Here is a 24758-nt window from a genome sequence, read left to right as displayed (position 1 = left end):
CAATACAAAGTACAGCACTATGAGGGCTACTGTGGGGAAAGTTAAGCCCATCTCAGCCAGATCCAATATATCTACATATATTAAAAATTCTATACTTGAATCCTATTGAAGAAGAATATCTCCTATAGCAGCTGGAGAAAAAGGGAAGGAGAGAGGTATAGGGAAAACCATTCCATTACAAGAGGCACTTGGCAAAGACATTGCAAAGAATGAGTCAAAAATAGCTCCCACTCATTTGGCTGCCACCCAAGTGGGAAAAGTAAGTTGTTTAATTTTTGCAAGAAGGGGTGATCCAAATGAGCAGTAACTGCAAGTCTTGATGGATTTCTCTTCCCAATAATTTGTTGCTACTGCTACCTAGTTTTAGTAATCCAGACGAGCTATTCTGAAAATGTGGCAAACTATTAGGCATCCTACAGCCTTCATGGAGTAGAGCACACTCTGACTTGCTTCCTTCCAATAGTGCTTAGAGCAGACGAACTTCTTTTTTCCCCCCAAAATATGCATGTATATTCAGGGCTCAGTGTAGTATGAGAATTTCTGAAGGACAGTATCAGTCTTCTCAGAGATTGAATGAGGGAATTCCAGCAGTAATTCCTGTCATCAGAGAAGGGAGATTTCTAGGAACTAGCTTTCTCTTGCTTTGTAGATAATATGCAATCCCAAGCTAATGCTGACTCAACATTAACAGGGTGTGAGAAACTGCAGATGCAGCAGCTGTAATTGCTTGAGGAGAAGTCCTTGCCTATCCATGAATGATAAAAATTGAACCTTACATGCCAGTGGAAATTCTGAATAAATTACTCAGTAAACTGATTAGATTTTATATGAGTAAATTATAATGGGCAGATAGTAACTGAAGATTCTCAACAGATACAAACTTTGCTATTAATCTCCTTTTCAAAACATAGATAAGTTCAAATGTTGTGAATATTTTTTCAATAAGGTATTTGAAGAACACTGTCTTTTCTAATTTTTGCTTCTCACTCCTCCTAGGAAACCCCTTGCTGTGTAAAAACAATTACACTATGCTTGCCTATCACAAGAGCTTTTGTGCATGGTTCTCTTTTTCATGATATAGCTTCCTAAGATGTTCATTCTCCAGACATGGACAAACTTGAGCAGTATTGCCTTTGATAATTGCAGTCTACGGTAAAGTATGGGTATGTTTTGTTCTCAGTAAGGGCTAGCAGCACACTTCTGTAATACAAAAGAGGTCATGACCCAGAGATAGTCACAACACCTGTTAATAGTGTGCATGCACTCCTAGGACCACAGGGGACTCAATTTTTCCCATGATGCATGGCCTTGCTTGCCTTTTCATAGAAATATTGAGGTAGGGGTAAAAGCTCTTAGATATACTGGGGATAATGTGCTTGATACCAGCACTGTTACTGATTATTTTCCTAGGGTGATATAGGAGGGGCAATAGTACTTAAATTTGTAGTACCACAAAAATTCAGATCATCTGTTGGCACTTTTAATAGGTTTCAAATATTAGTGCTTATTTTTTATTGAGAATCATGGATTTTCTCCTTCAAAATTGTGTATGGAGATACTTTCTGAAGGAGGGGAAGGCAAGAGACTCCTTTTTTTAACAGAGAGTTTGTGAAAAGGCCTGCCTCCATATCTGTGAGAGATAAAGAAGGCGGTTTCTTGGCACTGTCATACTAGACCTCCTTGGAGAGAAAGTCTCCACCAAACAGCTTTGAAGCTGCTAGTATTTAAAGTGACATTCTTAACCTTCCAGAAATGTCAGATAAAGATATATGCACAGAAATCTTTGGTGGTGCTAGACAGTCAGCTGTCAGATCTGTGTAGTTAAATAAAAATAAGTATTGTATTGCCCACAGATTTGCTGGGGACATGGAGAGCTCTTGATTCTGTAGGCATGTCTTTATTGGGAAAGATTCCTTGTGATGCTTCCCTTTGGTGACTTGAGAGATTTATGGATTTTTTTTTAGTTGTGTGTGATGAGCCTGAAGTTTATCAGTGGTACACCTCCAAATTTAACAACTGATTACTTTTCAGGCCTAAGAAGTATCACATACTTTGTGGTTTCATGCAAAAATTTGCAGCTTTCTAGAAGAGGGAAAGATGACTGAGTGCCTGACTTGACACTATTAACTCTCAGAGTCTACCAATGTAGACAAATGATTTTGTGTTTCACTAGTACTATGAGAATTTAGTGGTCTCTGACACCTTGAGAAGCCCAGAATACTGGGCAGGCATGTGGCGATACCTCTTCAGAACTTCGATACCTCTTCAGAACTTCTTTCAAGTTTGGGATGTCCTGAAAAGCTTGGAGTGTAATAAAATAGCCCCCACTGCTTTTCTTGCTATTTTTTTTTTTTTTTTTTTTTTTTTTTTTTTTTTTTTTGAGTCTACAGCAATCACTGCCTGAATACTCACCTACATGTTCTATGCAGAAGTACCCCATGCTGGCCATTTTGAAGTCACCACAATGACAAGTTCCCTTGCCTTTGATCCATGAGATAAAGGGTGACTGTGATCGTTCAGAATCAAGCTTTTAGTTTCATAGCCAAGAGAGGCTGGATAATAAATTACCCATGCTTATAACAGCCGCTAAAATTTTTCTTTTTTAAGAAAAGAAGGCTGTGCATTTGCACTATTCAAAAATCACTCAACTCTCCTCAGCAATTTTTCCCCTGTTGGCCTATATCAACTTCTTTGTCTGAGTTGAAGCATTTCTAAAGCCAATTAAATATTTACACAAACAATCAATATTTTGGTGAAGTCCAAAGTTAATAACTCCTTTGAGAAAAAATTATCAGTATAAACTCAATATAGATTTAGCCAATCTGGCCTGCTACTAGTCCCTCAGCACCCAGAAAGGCCAGCTTGGCTGCCAGTCAGCACATCAGGCCAGTTTTAAGACAGTGACAATGACATTTGGTGAAGTGCCTCAATGGTGAATAGGAGAACTAGGGAGAAACAAGAGGTACTGTGGAAGTTCTTATTAGGAACTATGAGTGATGGAAAAGTGAAGAACTAGAAACTATGGTAATGCAGCTCAGAAAGCATGAGAAGACAGCTGAGATTACTGCTAGGGGATACAGGAGATCAAAATGTAAAGAATGTGACAGAAGTCAATGTAAGTTACTAGTTTTGTTTATAATGAAATAACTTCATATACTTTCTATCAAGTATACCTTTTTGACCACAAATTAAGTACTTACAAACTACAAACAAAATATTTGCAAAAATCATTCAGAAAGTATTGCACAGAAATGTAATCTCTCACTTAATTCACTAATAAATTTAATCTTACTGAAATGTTTTAGTTCTTTTTCTCAGATTTTAAATGGAAAAGAAAAATTGTCTATGCACAGGTACACTTACTTTGCTATGAGGTAAGAGTTACTTCATGTCTAAGATAAGTTTTTTGTATGATTCTATATAGTAGAAATAAACTACATGTTTTAATGTGTTAAGAAAAAAAAAGATAAAGCAGATGACTGGCCAAGTTTAAGACTCATCAATTTTTCCTTAAAATTGCTTTTCAGCTGTAATATTGTCTGTGAATTTCCTGATCCATCAGTTGATCAGAAAACCAGACTTTGAGGAAAAAAGTAGAAATTTGTCCTTATTTTTGTTAAAATTTCATGGCTCTTTATTTTTTACAAGCCATATTTCAAACTTAGGCACTCAGCCTTAGCATAGCCCTAAAAAATAACAAAAATGGAGCAAATCACTCTGTAATAGAGCAGAACTAAATTGAGAGGAGGCTGTGCAACCAGCACCAGATATACTCCCATCAGAGCTGGGATTATTATCTGTACAATTTGAGGTCACCATCTTTCTTTGCATAAAATAAATGAAAATAAACAACAACAAACATTTAATTAAAAAAAAAGAAACCAACAAGAAAACCCAACAAAAAACCCCAAACAAAAAGCCAATAAAATAACAATAAAAACTCAAACTACAACCAAGGAAAATTTTTTGCCAGAGCACAGATTCAAAACTGGAAAAAGGATTTAAAATGCTTGACAAGTTACCAGTGCAATTCTTCTGGAAGTTGGGATTCTCCAGTGGGTGCCCTGGAATGCGGCACTGAAATCTGTGCTGCCAGAACTCAGGAAACCAGGGGTTGCGGGTGTTGGTGTCCAGACGCAGCTTCAGGTAGTAGTCATCAAACGCCAGCACCTCAGGAGACTGCAGCTTGATAGTAATGCCTCCATTTGCTTCGGGTTCATAACCTTCAATGACTTCATCTCTGTCTGCCCAACCGTCACTGAAAAGAGGCAAAAAAGCACTTATTACACAAAGACAGAAAACTTGTTTTGAAAAAGGAAGCACCGAAAGGCAGGCCGGCACCCTTGGAAGAAAGTGATTAATGGGGAATCTAAGGATGTAAAATTCAGGCAGAAAAAGGAGAGTGATAGCAACTTGTAATGAGCAGTCTGACTGATTTTGTGCAGAGTGCTCATTAACTCATCCAGAATAATGAGGTTTTATCCTTGTCCTTCTGGAAAGGTTATTTAGATACAGCTTATGCTGTGATGTCTCTGTGACTGAAGAGATTCTGCCTAATTTCTGCTGTCCTGTAAGAGGTGGAAACTGAGAAAATTATCTTTGATGAAAAGAAAAACGAGCCAGGATCCTGGATGTTTTTCAAAATAGATCTCAGCATGCATGGATCATACAGCTAGAAGAGCAATTCAAATCAAACATGAAGTGAGAATTGTGTTCTGCTGGAAGAGAATGGAGTAAGACTACTCAACCAAACTAAAAAGAAAACCACATGCCATTCTCACACTGCACGGGATTTGTGATAATATGCTTCCCCCCCTTCTTATTTTTCTTTTTTTTTCTTTTTTCTTTCTTTTCTATTTTATTTTTTTTTTAATTAAGAAACAATGGCTTTCTACTTTACTTCCCTGTTTGTTCATATATGAGATGCTTTTGAAAACCTGAAGATAAAGCTCTTTCTTGTCAATATTACTTCATGGAAAGTCCATCTTAATAGTTATGAACAAAGTCCATTTGGCTTAGTATCTGAGCTTTAGTTTAGTTCTTTACTTCTTTTTTCTCCTTCTTTAGGAGTCCATTGATTTAGTGTCATTCTCCAGTTCTTATTAGCATCCCCTAAGAACAGAACTTTTACAGCCTAATTTAAGCGCAAATATAAGTCAGCCATTGCTTAATCTTAAAATGCTGGGCATGTAATGGGAGAAATAGATAATTCTGGCACCTCAGATCTAGGTCTATTGCACTCAGAGTCAAATCAGCTGCACTGCTTCTATGAATAGCGGACAGATGAAGCACCTCCAGCAGCAAAGAGCTCAAGAGGAAAAATGCAATTCACCACTGGAAGAATCCCCAGATTCACCAAAAAGAGGGTTGCATCCTGAATTTCAGACAGACTGGTCTGGAAGGTCCTTGTCAGAAGCCTTTTACACACAGCTTTGAGAAGATTGTGGTGCAGACCCATACCAGCTGAGGGCATTTATGAGACACTCAGCACAGGTGTGCCTGGGTTTCCACAAAAGAAAATACAAATGAGTTGAAGTAGCAAGCTTTGTCACAGTCCTGGTCAAACAGCTGTAAAGGAACTATGTACTGTACATATGTGAGCTTTTGGTCCTCAGCCACCAGACTAAACAGCTGCATGGTGTAGTTGGCTTTCACATTAACTCCTGTGTAGAGACTGCTCTAAGCACCCAGAAAGAAAATGGCAGTTCTCTATGGAAATACAGGAAAACCCATGTACTAAATCCCTTCCACATCAGAAGCACAACACAGACCTCTATTATGGAAGTTATTTGAGACATGGGGCATCTGGTAGTGCAGAGTAATCAATACATTCCCTTCAATGCAGTCTCAGGAAATCACAAATCTATATTTTAAGACAGCACCTTCGAGGTGGGATTTCTTTGTTTCCCCCTTTGCCAAGGCCTTGCAGTAGAACCACCTAAAATTTATGAGTTTACAAACTGTTGACAAATATCTTCATACAGAGGTACACGTGTGTGGATGTTGCCTTTCACGTGCAGTATAAAAGCAAAGAGCTGAGGGAGATGCAGGGTGTAGGTCACAGGAGGGAGACAGTGATTTTGGAAGTGTCCCAAAGGGACTCTCTCTGTCAAGCTGAACCTAGCAGAAACTGCTGGTCACTTCCCACAGCCTGGGGTGCAGGTTACTCAGTGTCCTGTACCAATATAGCCCAAGCGTCACCCACCTGGCTCAGCCTAGGCTTGACAGCTGCACTTGAATTGCCACAGGGGTGCACAGAGTTAAAAACTGACAAATTTGTCCATCTCTGCTCCCTGTCCCAGCAGACTGAATTTCTGGAGAGGGAAAGAAGCCACAGTTGAACATCTCTGCATTCCCCCATTTGTCTCTTGTCCATATGCCGAGGACAAATAATAAAATATACCACGTGCCCCTGACTACTTCCTAACAGACACCATGGTCTACATAATCTTGGTCTAGATAACCTTACAAAGGTAAAACCATAAAGATTAACTTTCTGGATTTCATATGATTCAAGATGGAAGTTTTCACTAGAGAGGAGAAAAAGACACAGTAATGTTTTTTTATGTGGGGGAAAGGTAAGAAAGAGATCACTCTTACAGCATGAGTAATTAAGTCCCAATTGGATAATTAGCTCATTAATTGTCACAATGGTTTTGGCTTTCAAATGGTAGACTCAAGCAGAAACATTAGCGAGTTACAAAAATTAAGTAAATTGAGCCATTTTTTACAAGACTTATTTGAAATTAGGTAGTTTCACTACTGTTTGGATTCCTACCAGCCAAAAAATAGTTATTTATTTTTCCTCTCCCCTTTCCCAATATGTTTAGCTTGGGAAATGGCCACATAAACTCCAAAAGCAAAATGGAGCAAAATCTGCAAAACAAGAGAAAGTGTATTTTGAGTTCTCTAAGGGCAGCTCATTGAAAACTTCCCCTAAACTGGAACACAGATTATCACCTAATGTTTCTTTGTCTCTTTCTGGCCCCAAATATTTATTCTCTCTTCAACTTCCTCAAATTGTTAAATCTGTCTGATAAGTTTTATCTTCAACAAAATGTGAAGAAAAATCACTGGAATCAGAGAAAAAAAGTTCATATGTATTGATGTTCATATGGGACCTTTGCTCTACTTTCAGTAAAGTCAAAGAAGCAAAGAGGAGTCCTCTGGTTTCTCAGGGGATCCATGCAATCCTGGCAACTGCTGCTGACTGAGCTGAAATTTGCCCTAAGTGGGATATGCAGCCCTACAAGCAGCTGTGGGAGGATTATTAGAGACCCAAGATCCTATTACAATATTATTCTGGATTCCTTTTTGCTGTTTATATACATGTTGAAAAAAGATTGTCTAGAAGCACTGCAACCCTGATGTCACATGAATAAATGAATAGTGTCCAGAAGATGGTAGGCAAAAAAAGACATTAACAGCATGTTACTGATGGTCAGATGACAGTGTAAATGTCAGTGACAGAATCACAAGAGCAATTCCTGAGTCAGCATAAAAATGAAATTCCATTTTGAAAAGGAACCACATACTAGTCTTCTGTTGTCAGAACAAGTACATTCCACCTACTATACTTCTTTCATCCTGCTAAATAGCAAGTAGCGCTGTATATAGCACTTTTTTGCTAGCCTGTCTTTCTCTGTGCCTTTACTAGAGATTTCAAGAGGTGGCCCAATATCCATTACCCAAACTGCCATCCCTGATTAGTGTCCATGCATGTGACAATCTAGCCTTGAAATGTGCTAGGTGTCTTGTGCAACTGTTGATCTGAAGCTCTGTGAGGGAGTTTAAAGTGTGATGACAGAAACAGTGAGGGAGGGAAAAGCATGTGGGTGTCAAACTAGCAACCACTCTTTTTGCTCTTAAGAGAAAAAGAACAGGTTTTGTTATGGTTCAGTAGTCTTTATTACAGTCAAAACGGTCACTGATACTCTGCAAGCTGCTCTTGGACCAAGTCCCAGTCTGGTGGCTGACATTAATGATGCCAAATCCAAATTTCAATGTTCACTCACAAACAAAAATAAGGTGGAAGGGGAAAAAGCTCAAAGCTACCCCAGAGGATCAGAATTCCTCGTTCCCACTATCACAGAAGGAGTTTGAAGAAACAAAGCTGTTTTTTTTCAATCGGTTTACTGTTCTGTTAATACGTGACAATGGACATCGCTGAATTGTGCCTTAAGATCTTAGACTCCCTATACTTTCCAAACTGCAGTCATATATATTCTTGTGACTGAAACACTGGGAGAAATGGAATGGATTTCCAATTTCCTCTCCTCTTCCAAACATGAATACTGTCAGCTGCTTTTCACAAGGGCTGATGAGACAACCAGCAATCAGCCCTTCTATTTTCAGCTCTTCAGGGCTTAACTCTTAAGTGATGCAGCAGCAGCTCTGCTTCTCAGCACAGTGCTCAGAGTTACAGATGCAGCTGCTTTTTCCAAACGGCAAACCCACAAAAGGAAGCATGCTGCTGTTTATGAGAACTGCTTTCCCTGTGATTATTGTCAAGTTAACATCCTTTCACAGGTAAAGAAAATGAAACACATTTTTAGTCATGGATACTGACTGGCAGTTTGATCCCTGCACCCGTGAATGGTTTGATCTGACTGGCCAAAGCTATAGAGGGCAATTGATTTAGACTCCTCTGACTGGAGAGCTGCAATTCCCTTTGCATTAGCTGAGGTTATGTTTTCTTAAGAAGTTTTAATTCATGATGAAATATTTTCTTTTTCTCTGGACAAGTTATAAAAGATATTAAGAGCAAGAAGCCCTTTTAAATGCTAAAATAATTATTTCTGCAATAATCCTTCTGCCTACAGCAGATATTCTTGTTATTATAAAACCAAATAAATCAGTCATATTAACATGATTTCTATCTCTTTAATTTCAAGTGTTCAACCTTCAAAGCAGCTCCCTACAGATATCCCATTCAAACAGGGTAGCAGGGAACTAGGTGACCGTAGCTGTCACACAAAAGCCTCAGAATCTATATTCTTGCCTCGCCTCCCTTCCACAAAACTAAAGCCCATGTCAGTACACGTCCCCTATCATGCTGATATAGATCCCTGCAGAGCCCAGTGCTGAACGCCTTCTTGCCACACTCTCAAGGCTTCCAGCTGGCCTGCTGTTTTGTCTAACTTCTAATTTATTATTACATACATTTAAGTATGAGGACAGCACCACTCAGGGAATTCAACATTCAATAAAGTGCCAAGACATTTTGTTAATATGTTAATATCTGTATTTTTTTAAACAATTATTATATGCTGGATTATATACATATATTTTTTAAAGGCTGGACATTTTAATTGGAAAGTGCTTTTTGTCAAAACTGTCTTTCTGTGTAGTAGTCAGACATTGATTTTTAGAGGCTCAGACTCTGCTTATGTAGAAGTACTTAAAAATGCTACAAAACCCAAAATAGTGATAAGTAGCATTTAAATGATTTCATATTTGATTCTGACAAATGCCAGTGCTCTCAATTTACAGAGCTGGTCAGGTATGGAAGCCTGCAAATTTCACTTTCTCATTTTATAGAAGTCTTTTCTGACAGCACCCCACTGGAAAAGCCTGCACACATTCTCCTGTCTGCATGTATGGATGGAAACTCAGAGCTCAGCATAAGATTAACCCAAAAAGTAGCAGTGTGGCAAGTGGAATAATTTCATAGGAAAAAAAATAAATCCGTGTTTCCACTTGCTATGATCACAGGTGGCAGAATCAGACCCAGAGTTACTCATGAACACCTCTGTAGCTGACTGCTCAGCTGCCTTCTTCTGGGAGTAGATTTTTTAAAGAATTCTTTATTTCACCAGCCTGATCTGAAGAAAAAACACAATTACTTTATTGTGAAGGAGGATGGGCCTTTTCTCTGGCTATAAGGAACACTATCAAAGATATTCAGTGTCTGTGTAATACATGCCTTAAACAGAAGATGTCATGTAAAGAAAATTGAGACTGTCCGATACTCACAAGTCAGCAACTCACAAAGTGACTTTCCTCCTTAGGCATATTCACTGTCAGTCAATCCCAACAGTCAGCAATGTTAGCTAAAGGGTGCTGATCATTATTGCTAATGAGTATTGTTGCAAACATGGGAAACAAAAGGCCATTTTTGCACTTACTCGTTCAGCTGATTCACTAGAATTACACACTTGCATTGAAGGGTGAGAGCTTCCCTTAGTTGCCAACCAGGAATTTTCAAAAAGTGTAGTTTTACCTGTCGTATGAGTCCTAACGATATTAGGAAAATAATCCCATGACTACTGATAAGCCTGTATGTCACTACTGGCAAGAGAAGGCTGAAAGGCTGTGTACTTCAGTCTTAAACCTGAAGCCTGCTGACAACTGACTGACTTCCTCAAAACCAGAAGAATCAAGTTCACTAAGTTTTCTCAGCTGAAAGGAAAACAAACAGGTGGTAACATATAATCATAGATTGGCTTAGGTTGTAAGGGATCTTAAAGGTCATCCAGTTCCAGCCCCCCTGCCATGGTCAGGGACACTTTTCACTAGAATAGGTTACACAAAGCCACATCTAGCCTGTCTTAGAACACTTCCAACTTTAATGTCCTACAGAAGTAAGTGATCTGTCACATTTCTTGGTAAAATTCCTTTTCTTGTCAGGTTCTCCTTCATAATGTGGCATACAACATTTTTCGCTTCCCATTCATGATTACTGAAGGCTCACAGTCACAGTAGCACATTAGTTATTGCATTTCACACAAACAGAAATGTTGGTAAGGGCTTGAAACTTTCATTTAGTCAATCAGAGATATTTTTTTTTTTAAATGAAAGACACTCTGTAAATAATCTAAAGTTGGTAAATGATAGTTCACTTTGTTACAAATTATCACCATTCACTTCTTTGTGAATGTTCAAAGTTTTTGCACTGTTCATTTAAAAATGTAGATTATAACCTTGTGGACCATGATGGATTGTATTTTGCAAATATGTATTTACAAAAGTTTTAATTATCATATGCGGTGCATACATTTGCATTCAATTTGCATAATGTAATTTCACTGCCTATCATGCAGGCAATATCTTGGAGAGTCTTTACTGTGAAGATTCCTGATACGTTTAGCATTTTTAAATGTAGTTGCTGCTTTTATGCAGAAAAGGTTTTACTGTTCTCAAGGGCACACAATGCTGCATATCTTGGAAAATCAGCAACCATACATGTATTCTCTAAGGCAATGGCTAATTTTTCAAAAGGAATACACATGCTTTCACCATAGACTGACAAGCGGATTAAATCCTTGCTCTGAGTGTTTGAAATTCAGAACACGAGGCGTCATGAAAGCACAGTATCTTTTCCAAATGGAGGCATGTGTGTAGAGAAGAATATCTAATTTTAAACAAACACACACAAATAGAAAACTTTAATCTAAGCATTGTGCCTCATCTAAGGTGCTCCTGGGCTCCAATATCACAGAAATAAAGAATCATAAAATAAGCTGAACTGGAATGGACCCGCAAAGGTCATCGAAGTCCAACTCCTGACCCTGCACAGAACACCCCAAGAGCCAAAGCACGTGCCTGAGAGCAATGTCCGAATGCTTCTTGAGCTCTGTCAGGCTTGGTGCTGTGACCCCTTCCCCGGGGAGCCTGTTCCAGTGCCCTACCACCCTTTGGGGAAAAAACCTTTTCCTGATATCCAGCCTAAACCTCCCCTGACACAACTTCAGCCACATGCAGTCAAATCCGAGACTTTTACCATTTTAATAATACACATAAATCTGAAAGTAGAGAGGTTTAGCCTGGCATCTCTGTGCTAGTTCCTGCGGATTTTTTGTATCTCCTTGGTGCTGCTTTGCTTTGATATATGTGCAAGAAGACTCCACTGGTAAGGATATGGTCATTTCTGCTATAAAAACCCAACTGTAATCCTTTTTCAGGAAGGATAATTAGGAGAAAATATTCCTGCTGGTTCTTCCAACCCATCTGAAAGTTAGAGATTGAGGTCTTTTCTGTACAACCATGTAAAGGCATCAAGAATCATCCCCACCTCTGCTCCAGCCAGCTACAGTCTTTGGGCTGGATCTGAAGAACTGGAAAGAGAGAGAACATATGGAGGAGAAACAGTCTGGAAACACATGGAAAGGTATGTATATAAATATACATATATATACAGGAAAGAGATCAGGTAAACACAAGTCCCTCATTGCTCCATGTCACTCCAGCAGATATTACTGTATGCTTGTATATTAATCTTTTTGCACTTATGAACAGAATAAAGCAAAGATGTCTTCCCTAGCTACAAGCAGAAAAAGTGGAAACATAATTCCTTTCTTCCCTCCTTGTTTTATTTTTTGAGGTCCTGTGAAGGAATAGGAAAATAGAGAAACATCTTAGAATTCCATTTCCATCGAATAATATTTTCAAAAATAGCATGAATTGCAGTCTTTAGATTTCTCCATGATGTTTGCATTTTCACAGGATAATCCAAAGTTTCCCTTTAGGTTTATATTTTTAGCTGATTCTCTCAAGCCATCACTTTGTTAAACATCTCATCTTACAAGACTTAAGAGAAATACACAGAATTTATAGTCCTTTTCTCAATATAAATCAAATTTTAAATATGAAGACCTAAAGAGAACATCTCATATCTTACATTAGCTTGCCATTTCAGGTTTGCATATGAACTGTTTTTTATACCCTCAACAAGGTTTCTGGAATGGCTCACTCATGCTTCAAAACTGAACCTTTACACACATAATTGTTTAGGAACTGCTTTTTGCTAGCCCTTTAATGAAGTTGTGTCTGCAGAGGAGCTGGCAGCTGTGGGTAAGAGCCCATTATCCATTCCATACCAACACGTACTAAAATGGACTCTGAAAATCAGATTGAATAAAATTAAGAACAAAAGAAGAAGTATAATTGAACCCATGATAAAATCACAAAACTCATTAAGATATTAATCAAAGTTATCATATATTAGAATATCTCCATAAATGACTGTTTCTACCAAAACTATTTTAAATTTGTCCTTATCTACCATTCTCTCTTTTTTACATTCTGTGCATAATTTGAACACCCAGATTACTATGAACATTTATGGATAGCATAATTTCCACTCAAATATTTATAAGTCATTTGCTTGAGATAACATATTGATATTGGAAATAGAAAATTCATATTATCCTAGTGAATCTCCTAAGCACCTAAACCAGTGAGAGAAACAAGTGATACTTTAAGGCTTGAATAAATAAACACAGAATAAATAGAATTATTAAACTTCTATAACCTACTAGCATAGTGTTGTATTGTGTCAGAAAAGCTCATGAAACTGCTGGGAAACCAAGAAATCAATGAATAATTTAAATAATGAATTCACCTGAAAATTAGCCAATTTTTAAATGAATAATTGCTGAATATTAAACAGATATAATACCTTGATGTTTTTTTATAATTACTTTGTTCAGACAATTCTATTATACTTGACCTGAAGCAAATGTTAGAGAGCATTGAAAAATGTATAAAAGTATTATTGATTTACCATCTGCAATTACTGATGTCTTAAAGTTTAAGTGTCTATTCCTGTAGCTATACACTTATGAAACGAGAAATTTAAGCGCAGTCCTATGCTTGTCTAACCCAAATTTAGTTCAACACCACCTGGCTAACCTCTATACTTTAGAGTTCCTGCTGCAGCAAGCAGAGCTAGAGTAGGACAATAAAAGCCTTTTAGGCATTTAGGTCTCAAGTATCCAGTCCATACTAAAACCAAAAAGGTCCTGAATATAACTGGAAATTATCAGATATCTTTCTCTGAGGAACCACTGAAATGCGCCACCTTGTTTAAATGTACTTACTAAAGAGTAGATCATGATTTTATCATTCAGATTGTTCAAGTGTTATTCCTTCCAGAGGTCATTCTGGCATCACTGAAAGCTAGGCAGATACTGACATAAGGGAAAGGTTCACATTGGCACCTGTGAGCATGCAGAACAATGTTATAATATTGCATCCCACAGTAACCTCGCTTTGTAGCAGGTGGGGCACAGAATAGCTGTAGTGAGGTGCATAAATATTGAGTTTGCATGCAGCAATACTTGTCTACTCTCCTGAGTATCTAGGGATCAGAAAAATCAGCTATTAAAGCCTTTTTCTTTTAAAAAAATTATTAATATGCAAAATTATTCAAGTGTAAACATAAGTGAAGATTTAATAAAAGTTGTAGGTTTCATTTGAAGTTGTGCTAATCAGAAGTGTATATTGAAGATTTTATGAAAAAAAAGTATAAATAACACTTCTTGGTTATAAATATTAATAAAAATTGCGAACAGATGTACGTTTAGAAAAAGTAGAATGATTTGCAAAAATGTTTCTCAGACTAGATGCATTCTTACAGGTACTTGAGACATGCTTAAAATTGCAGGAGTTGAAGAGTCTCAAGTAAACTACTGACATTTCACTAGACTAAATAAAATTTAAAAATGCATCAAAGTCACAGCTGAGAAGGCCTCCATTCTTCAAAGTGCCTAATTTACCACATCACCAAATTAATGAACAATATAACCAGGTTAATTTCAAAATGGACAAAACAAATATTTATCCTTGTTTTTTCTGTACTGGAGATTGAGAAGGCATCTTTTTTCCTTCTATATACCACGTTGTACATGAATTGGAAGATTTCTTACCAGCAATATGTTTGTATATCTTCTCTGATATCAGATAGTTTCTGATGGAAACTTTTCTTAATGACCATCTGTCCCAGAAAAGAGATGGAGACTTTGCTTCTGATGTAGAAGCTGTGTTTGTACTATTTATTTATGCAGTCATGAAATAATTTAGGTTGGAAGAGATCCCTGGAGATCTTACAGCTTAAGAAGAAATATGGTCCATGCAATCTCTCTTTAAGTAATTTGTCTCATTCCTGTCATTTCCTTTGGATCATTAGAGTCATGTAACTTGGGAGACAACAAATCTGCTACTATAAATTAAGTTTTACACTTTTACTTAGGAAGGTAAGACTTCTTTTATATTTCATTAATCTATTGACCCCAGAGCAATCGAAGTGTTCCTAGGATCAAATTCTATTAATTAGTGATGATGTTACAACTTACTAATGGAAAACTGAAGTAAGCTTTTTAAAAATAGGACCTGATTTTGTCTGGCTTTTGAACAAAGGCACAACTGTGAAAGATTAACTTGACTTTTCTCTTACAAGAGACACTGAGAGAGAACACTTTCCTTTTCCTTCCATTTATCTAGCCAGAGAAGAAGAATATGCATGGACCAATAGAAAACACATACTTGTCAATTGCTCCATGCAGTATTGGGATATGCAAAGAAAATTTGAAAGGCAATGTGCAAAAACTTGTCTTGAGTAAAAATGTTGCATTTATGGACAAGGAAAGGTGTAAGAGTAAAAGCCAGAGGGAATCAACTAAAGCCTGCTGTCAGGATGCTGCATGGGCCAGCTACTCCTTGAGGGCTGGGGACCCAGGGAACCTTCTTGAGGGGAAGCCCTGGGCAGGGCAGAGCAGGGCAGGGCCTTGCCAGTCAGTTGTGCCCAGGCCAGGAGAGCCAGGGACACCCAGGTGCCATGGCCAGACTCAGTGTCCATTTTGTTTTCAGCTTTGTGAATGATTTTTAAAATCTCTTAAATAGAGATGGGAAGTGCTGCCTACTAAATGTTTCTGCCCCACAAGTACAATTGCTATAGTCATCATAAACTGCAACATGTCCAGGCAGAAGAGAGAATGACCCTTGACAAACTGGACCATTGCCCTTTCCTGAAGGTAAGAAAGAATAGGAAATTCAAAACCATGGAGAAGATGAAAAGTCCCCAGGGTTGTTATTGCCTTTTACTCTATGGCTGTATAAAATGCAAAAGGATTAGAATCAATCTCAAAGAAACCACTCACAGAAATCTACCTCTATCAACAAGCTCTAAAAGCAATTTTTTGAATCCATGTTTATACATGAAAATCAGTGAAAAAAACAGTTACTTCTAGTGAAGCATTCAAAATAAAAAATACTTGCTTATATTCATCCATTGAAGTATCAACAAAACCCACAGAGTTTAAGGTTAAATCACATGCAAGTTAAAAGAAAAGAGACCAAAAAAAAAACCCCAAACAGAACAACAAGAAGAAAAACAAATCCACAAACAGAAAAAGGTGGGGGAAAAAAAGGAAATAGCCTTTTCAATAAAAATACTCTAGTGGGATAAATGTCTGAAAATTTGAATACAAGGATTGCTCCTCACAAAAAGATAGAAGGGATAAAGGAAGAAAAGTTGATGGAAGTGGAGAGAGCCAGATAAAGAGCTCTAGATTTTCTGTATTATGTCCTGTGAGCTGTAAGTAAAGGAAGATTACACAGTTGGTACTACCTCAGGAGAAACCTGGGATGTGATTAAAAGCCAAACAGACAGAGTGCTTTCATCTGATTCCTGCTGTCTTAGAAAGGACAAACATTTGAGTTTTCCAAGTCCCATTTAACTTTCTACTGGTGACCACCTGTGCTTAGTCCTATACCTTCCTCTCTACTTGATTTTTGGTGCATTAAAACTCCTTCTTCCCCATCCCAGTGAGAGCTAAAGCATAGGGAATTTTAATGTGCCCAGTCAGGAGGAATGGACACAAAGGACAGTCCTATAGAAGCCTGAGCATTGAGGGAGCAGCAACTGTACATGGAGGAAATTACTTATCCCTTATGAATACCATGGGGTTGATTCTGGATCCTCTAACTGTAGTCTGGTAACACCCACTTATCTGAAGGATGCAAAAGGAAATAAATGAGATAGCTCAGGATTAGTAAAAGTTAGTCAGTTAGAGAAATTAAGGAATACAAGGGTAGTATCAAGGTCACTTCAGTCGTGGTGCTGTTCAGAAAGTCCATGGCAGGCAGAGAACACAACAGTCAAGAAAGAATGCAGATCTGTCAGTATTTTGATTGTTTTAAAGAAGATTCTATACAGATTTATAAAACCATTGGCAAGAAAATAATTTTCTGAGTGAATTGAAACTAAGAGAGAAGGGAGACAGGGAAAGGAAAAATAGTAAATTCCTACATGATAGTCAATGTAATTTGAAATATAAATACTTCATAACCTATCCAATACATACTAATTGTATTTCCAGTTGTAGGAAAAGAAAAATTTAACCTAATGTTCCATTTGACAATATTTAGGAAACAATACTAATAGAAAGAAGAGGAAAAAAAATCTACAGTATCTTCATGAAATACATGTTATGTTTTACTTAAGAGGGAATAAAAATGTAAATATTCACCAAATTAACCATTACTTAGAATCTATTTTTTTTTTTTTTTTACTAACTAATTAAAGTAATATTTTTAAAAAATTTGTGCCGTGAATTTCCCTCTGATAAAAGCTAAAAGGGAATTTACATGAATGGGAGTGAACTCTATTTGCCAATCAGTTTTCACCTGTCCTCTAAGTCTTCTTTGTTGTGATATAGGGCCATGCACTCTGTCCTGGACAGTGACTCCAACTACCGCCAAGCAATCCTTTGCCACCCCACCCTTTTCTCTTTCTCATCTGCTTTGTCTGTTATTTCCCCAGTTATTCTTCCTTTTCACACTACACAAACTTCACCCTTTCACACTGTCTAGATAATGGGGCTTCATTCCATGAAAGCCTCTAGATATTGCCATGGAGGAACATTAAACTTCTCAGCCACTATTTTGTGTGTGAGAGGCAGTATCTCTGCATGGACAGGCAATGATTGCACACTGAAAACTACATTTTAATCCCTACTGAAATACTACTAAGTAGTAGGATGCTGCATCAGTTAAAAAGAATTAGCTGTGAAAGACTGGCATTTTATTAGTGGGAACTACACAGTTTTGGCAGAGGAAGAGCAGAACAATTCCTAGGAGTCTGACTCAGTACAAAAAATGAAATTACTACAAAAAATGTTATTTATTTCCATCAGCATCAAGTTTAACTGTGCTACAAGACACATAAACATCAACAAAATATAAAAGCAATATTTGTATTCTGAATAAGAATTAGAAAAAAATCAATAAACCTGTTTAACAAAATTAGAGTTTGAGCCAGGATTTGTCATGAAGCTGCTTGAACTGTCTAAAATAGAAGTAGTAGAACACAATAACACTCTTACTGTGAATTCAGTTATGACTTGGAAACTATATTTTTTCACAGAAAACAGAAGGGAAACAGAAACTATATCTTGATGATGCAAGTAAAATATCACTCCTAAAAAAATATACCACTCTGTCTTATTCTCGTCGTATATATTATATATGTTATATATGTGTGTCATACAATTCTGACAGCCAAAAAACCAGGAAGGCAATAAACAATTCTGGGGGAAAAAATAATGGAATTAACAGACAATGAAAGTAATATTTACTAGGTCTGTTTTTACTACCTTGTTGGGGAAGTCTCTACCTTAGGACTCAAAAGCTGTAGACATCAATGAATTCCAGCTTAGGACTGTATTGTCTAATATCCAAAGAGAGCAGAGGAATGACTTTGTTATGTGCCTGTCTAATCAATGTCCAGAAATAGCAAGGATTATTTTTCAGGGCAGGTTTGACAGAGAAGTGTGTGATGGGAATCGGTTTAATAAGACAACCTTTTAAAATAATATGTTGAGGAAATCCTTAGAGAAGCTCATACCACTATTCAGTTGACAGCCTTCTCTGTAAAAAATATTTTTTCTCTTTAAAGAAAATGAAAACAAAAGTAATGAAGCTCAATAAGGAAAGATTCTATTTCCTCCTTTTTTTTTTTTTTTTTTTTTTTTTTTTCCCTCCCCCTTCGTGAAATCACAAGTCTAATTTACTAATTTACCAATTTACCACGCCTGGAGTTTTTTGTTATATTGAAAGAGAAGCTCATTTAAAGCCAATGAGCCCATTCAATGATAATGGAAATCGGTACTGCTGCTCCATTCTCCTCTCTTACACCATCTTTACCACATGCCATCTCATCACCATAAACCAACAAACATTAGCCCACATTGGTCGTTAGCTGCTTTGCAAAGAACTTTCTGTTTTCTCATTTATAAAGAGAAAAAACAATACCAATTACTGCCTCCGAAAAAGAGGTGAGGAAATCTGCCTATCATACAACAGTAATCTATTCTGCATCTCAACTAAAACACAGTACCCAAAACCAAGAAGCTTCATCTTCAGAAGTGTTGCAGTTTTGAAGCATTTATTATTGACTGTTCACATAATCTTCAAGTAGATTGTCCCTGATTTTTACATTGCCAATAAACTAATCACAAGCTGTACAATTGAAAGACATGTAAAAATTAAGATATATTACAATACAAAGTATTTTCAGAGACTTCTTAGAGTCTGCATTGCTTAGGTATTTCATTCATTGGGGCTTTCTTTGAAATTGTAAGAGTTAAACAATTGCTTTATATTAAATGAAAATGAATATTCTTGTGTTGATGCATGCCTTCAGTAACTCAAATAGAACAGTAACACAAAAGAATTCAAAAATTGAAAAAACAAAAGGCTGCTCTGTCCCACCCCTCCAAGGACCATGAAGCGTATTTAGATATTTTGTAAGCTAAGTGCACACATAACACTAGGGCTAGGAGAAACCATGGTGATTCGTTCCACAGTTTGCTCAAGTTAATTTCCCAGAAATTCTATTCACAAATACCAGAAAATATTAATGCAAGATATACCTGCTGCACAGTACTTCACTGACAATATAAAGTCATTCAAAATCCATCTTAACTTTGCATCTTTATAGTACAAAGTTCCTTGAGTTCTTAGACTGGTCCTACAGGCTCATGACAGTTTTGTAGCCCAGAAAGATGAACACCAGCTACTCCTTAGTGTGATGCTAAATCCTTAATTATTCAACTTTATAATGTCAGCTCTATTGGGGCATGGATCTGAAACAGCCACTGCTATCCTGGCATTACAGAAATTACAACATCCTGAGAATGTCTGGGATAATTATGGGTATAATGTCTGACTTAAAAAATAAGAAAGAGTAAAATTATTTATTTTCTCAAGCTGAAAAGAAAACAAAGGATTTCTTTTTTCTTGATTCAAAAAGTCTTTGGAACCAGGAGTGCATCTGAGATCTGATATCTAAAATAAGATGGAAGAAAATAAAAGGAGATGGAAATATTATTAGTTATTTGGTTTACATTTCAGACTACTGGGACTTGCTCAATGCTGCATGATGGAAAGTTTATGCTGAAAATTTGCTTCTAGTTTCAAACTTCATATCTATATAAAGTACTCCCAGAATTCCCCTCTTTTACCTGTACTGGTCAGAATTTTATACGTATAACAATCTTCTTCAGTATGCTTTTACACTAATTTCTTTGCATGCAAAATATAAATTTGAATCTTTCCTCTGCTTGTTTACATTTCCTCTGCTTGTTGGCATTATTTGCCTTTTGTTCTTTTCTATATTAGATTTCATTCTCTTTTATAGCAGCTATATATGCAAAGTCCTTCAATACTTTTGATGTGTGCCTCATCTTCATTTGTCGTGAAAAGATTTCAGCAGAAGCTAGTTTAGTCATTTTAAGCTCATTATTTCCTATCTTTATTCATGAGTTTACTTCCTTCCTGCTGGTTAATTTTTTCTAATAGTAATTGTATAAGACTCTCCAATTTTTCTTAACAAACCAGTTATCTCCTTTTATATATGTTGTAATTTCTTTTCTTCACATATTGTTCTTGTTTGGCTTACTATTATATCCTTCCACTTGGCAGAAAACAGGTCTGCTCAAATAGCCAGGCTGAAAAATCATATTCTTCTTATTGCACCTTATTGATATACATTGCTTATATACATTTTGAAAAAGTTGTTCTTGTAATTTGTCTTTGGAATTTCAGTATGCAAATTGAAATAATGCGAATCAGAAGCAGTCCTTCTATTGTATATCTGATTTAATCTTCAGGCATACATGTATCACTCACTACTTGAGGGATTATGAATCCTGAGCATACAAGGGTTGCAAAAGCATTGCTTGCTTTCAGCAAGCAATTTTGTAAATCTGTTTTAGCCTTTAGAGAATCAAATATTTTCATATTGTTATTTCTCTATATGGTTATGTACGTGCTTGAACGCATATTCTTATGCACCTGTTCTTAATGAAAAATATCAAAACCTGTAGTTACCTATTTACTGTAGTAATTTCTCTCTTTACAGACCCTCTGTTCCCCAGCTACACAGAGATCTCACTGCTCAGCTCAGCTCTGGGTCCTGTTAGCTTTCCCAGTACCTGTCTTGGACTTGGCAGGAAAATCACTATGCCTCAACAAGTGCCAGCACACATGCTGCCATGCCTCTCCTATGTTCAAATGTATTTGTCTCATATGGGAGGTGGAAAGAGGAATTGCAGGACATTACTTCTGGTAGTGCATCTCCAACAGACAACATTCCACAACCAAAGCTGCAGAATTTAACCCAGCTGAGTTCCCATCTCTGTCAACTCAAAATATACATTAAACTCTCACCATGAATATAGAGAGGTTTGGGTTTATAGGGGAAAGGGCAGGGGAAGATGAAAAAGATCTGAAGATTTGCATCTTAGAACTTTTGCATACCTGATTGAAGAGGTATTGCACATGGGAACTCAGAGATCACTGCCTTAAATGCCTGGGGTTTGTGAATCCAGGTCTTTGCTAGTGTTAATGGACTCATAAAATGATTTGGAATATTTCTGCTTCAGAGCTTCAATCAAAGAAATGAAAATAATCCATTAGGACAGTGCTATGCTCAGGAGGAAGCCCAAACCCTCTCACTCACAGTCCATTTCTCTTTCCTGAGAGACAGAAAGCAAGCTGTGGGGTTTTGTGGAGTTGTTGGCTACTTGGCCTTTTGCACAGCACTTAGGCAGTGCAACTCGGAGATTAAGAGAAACAGACGTCAGAAGGTAGTGGCAAGGGAGACAATCTTGGGCAAAGTGGTAATCCAAATAAAGTCCATTCTTGTTTACATTCTCTCTAAGAGTTCGTGCCCTTGTGCATGCCTGACTGTGGACAACACAGTTCCTTTACAAATGACAACAAAAATGGGATACATCTGGCTGTTCTGGCTTCTGTCATGAGGCTGGCAAGGCATATCAGACCAAGTAAGCAGCAGCCATGTGGGGTAGCTACCAAGATGTTATTAGGGTGTGGAAGCACAGGGCATTGGTTACGTTGACCTCCTATGACTGAACACTGGCATCTCCAACTCTGATGAGGTTGGCTTCTAGGCAGATGTGTGTGTAGCACGAGGTTAAATCAGTGGAAATCCAATATATCATAGGACTAATTTACAGTGCCTTGTCACTGTGTCTTTTGGAACATGTTGGTTATCTGATATGGCTTTTGTCTGGGTTTTTCTTACATGTGGGTTTACAAGCCTTGCCTGTGGCACTCCAAGTCCTGCTGCTTTGCAAATTTGCACTCATTCCCAAGGTCTGGGTAGGTAACTTTGAAGGTCCTTTTACAGACTTTGTAACGGGGGAGAATCTTTGGGTCAGTTTGTAACAGCAGAATATGAGGGCCACTTCAAACAACTGAATCAGAAACAAAAATACATCGTGGGAACTTCAGTAGAGTTGAGATCTTATAATTTGAAGCTAAAGTAGAAGACTTCAACTGAAAACAAAATTTAAAACAATTCAATTAAAATCAGTGGGAGCAAACATTTTGGCCCAAACTCAGTTTAAAATGTTCAGCAGCTAGCATGAGATGGAGAGGTTGTAAGCCATTAAAGAGTCCAGAAAAGGTAATGTAGGAGACCAGCTGTCCTTAATGGTATGTGTCTATAGGCCATAGGTCCTGTTGGTTTACAGATCTCTAAGCTGGAAACAGAAACTCAACTATTTAGTTAACAACTGACAAGAGATATTAGAAATGGTCTCTTTATGGGCACCACAAATATGAAAGAAAATTTGCTCCATCTTTTTGTATTTAGATCGAAGAGAACTAAACAGATTGAAAAAAAAGTTACATGAAGTGAGGCATTATTCTTTCACTAACTTAAATGTATATCTGCTCTGCTTTTACAAATCTCCCCAGATAAGAGGAATTCAAAGCAAGCCACATTTGATGTACTATACAGGAGGTAGTGGTTTCATGGGCTTCCTTTGGCTTAAAATATATTCCTGAGAATTTTCAGTAAGTGCTACATTTTTCTCGAAGGAACTGAATCTATTGAAATGCACAGAGATGATGTTCTGACTTTTGACAGTACAGCAACAGAACATCACAAAAGACTAAAAGAGTGTGTTTGACAGGGCTATGAAATAGGACCCAAATTATACAATAAATGTAAAGATTCAGGCTCCAGAAATATTTGAAAGAAGGCCTAAAGAAGTCTAGGTATTCCAGACTTTAAAGATTAAAAGACAAATGAGTGTGCAAAGTGGGAGGGATGGCAAACTCTGTGGGAAAATTCATGCCAAGCTTGACAGTCTTTATTAGTAGCTGTCAAGCACTTAAAAAGAGGAGCACACAATGGCATTCAAGCTTGGACAGAGACTTTAAAAGTTACAGGGTTAATACAATTCCTATTTTTAAGTATTTTGATAACAGTACACGGACCTAGGCATTTTCAGATGTTTTGGAAAATTGTTGAAGGATATAATGCTTACAGAATAGGCTGAATACAGGGCACATATGATATCAGAATGTCCCCATGCTTTAGCAGAGGAAGTAGATAGATGAAAGAAGTTTTACATATTCACTTACAGAAAGCTGGCAATAGGAAGAACTAGTCACATAATATTCGTGCTCAGTAAAGATGTCACTGGTTAAATATAATTGGTTATATATGGCAAAATAGAGTAGGATTTTACCAATTGCAATTACACTGTTTGAAAATATATAATGGACCCTGAAACATACTGATAGAGACAATATGAATTCTCACAAATAAAGGTGCATTATTGCACATGGAAATAGCAACAAACAAAATCTGTCTCAGAAGCTATAATGCTGGACTATTATTTATGTTACTATAAGGCTACATGGATAAATTTGTTCCAATTTTTTCATGGGTAGAATTAAATCTGCATTTGTCAGATACATACTAGAAACTGCTAGATCTTGTGCTGGTCTATTACCTGATAGGCAGCCATCTCCCCCACACCCATGTACAGCAAAGCTGCATTGGGCAAATTGACCAGGCTTTGTGGGTGTGATGTAATTGACAAGGATGAGGCAGCAGTGTTTGGATTCAAACAACTCTGCAATAATTACACAGCCAGTTCTCATTCAAAAATACAGGGAGATGGAAAATTCCCAGGATCTGTGCAACTATTTTAACTTTGTATCCAACACATAAACTGATTTCTCACCTTGCTGAGACAAGAATCAATCAGAAGCAGGCTAAACTAATAGAGTTATAGCACTGTGTACTAGAAAAATTTGTATCAGGACTCATATCTATGTACAAAATTGGAGTTCACTTTAGAGTTCCAAAAGCTTCTTGACTCTTCATGAATCTTTACATGAAACAATACACCAGGATGGTATTAGCTCCTAGCACACAGCTATGCTCAGCATTAACCTGCTGTCTAGTCGGTCTCTGTTCAGGATAACTCAGAGCCAAGTGTAGCACAACGCAGGAAATTTTTGGTATTCAAAGACACTAAAGAGATATAGGGCTGGATTATGAGGGCTACTGATAGTCTGCTCTTTGGGCTCCATCAAGTGTTTAAAACTCCTTTCTTTCACATATGCATAAAATTGCCTTTGTAGAGAATAAATGCTTAGGTTACCTAGAGGATACTGTGCTGAAGCAAAAATGTGTAGAAGATGAGAGATACAAT

General features: G+C 37.2%; 1 protein-coding gene across 2 annotated transcripts in view; it reads right to left on the bottom strand.

The window, feature by feature from the left end:
• The window catches only part of GRM1 (glutamate metabotropic receptor 1), a 179675-nt gene that overhangs the window by 63631 nt on the left and 91286 nt on the right, over window positions 1–24758 (bottom strand). For both annotated transcript variants that reach the window (XM_056488619.1, XM_056488620.1), the window contains exon 4: window positions 4023–4258. In XM_056488619.1, coding sequence (XP_056344594.1) covers window positions 4023–4258 — 236 coding nt within the window. The remainder of the gene's footprint in view (window positions 1–4022; window positions 4259–24758) is intronic.

The sequence above is a fragment of the Oenanthe melanoleuca genome, chromosome 3 (genome assembly GCF_029582105.1).
Source record: "Oenanthe melanoleuca isolate GR-GAL-2019-014 chromosome 3, OMel1.0, whole genome shotgun sequence".
In the NCBI taxonomy this organism is placed as follows: domain Eukaryota; kingdom Metazoa; phylum Chordata; class Aves; order Passeriformes; family Muscicapidae; genus Oenanthe; species Oenanthe melanoleuca.
Note: the sequence above shows the minus strand (reverse complement) of the source record. Positions and strands in the feature narration are given on the sequence as shown.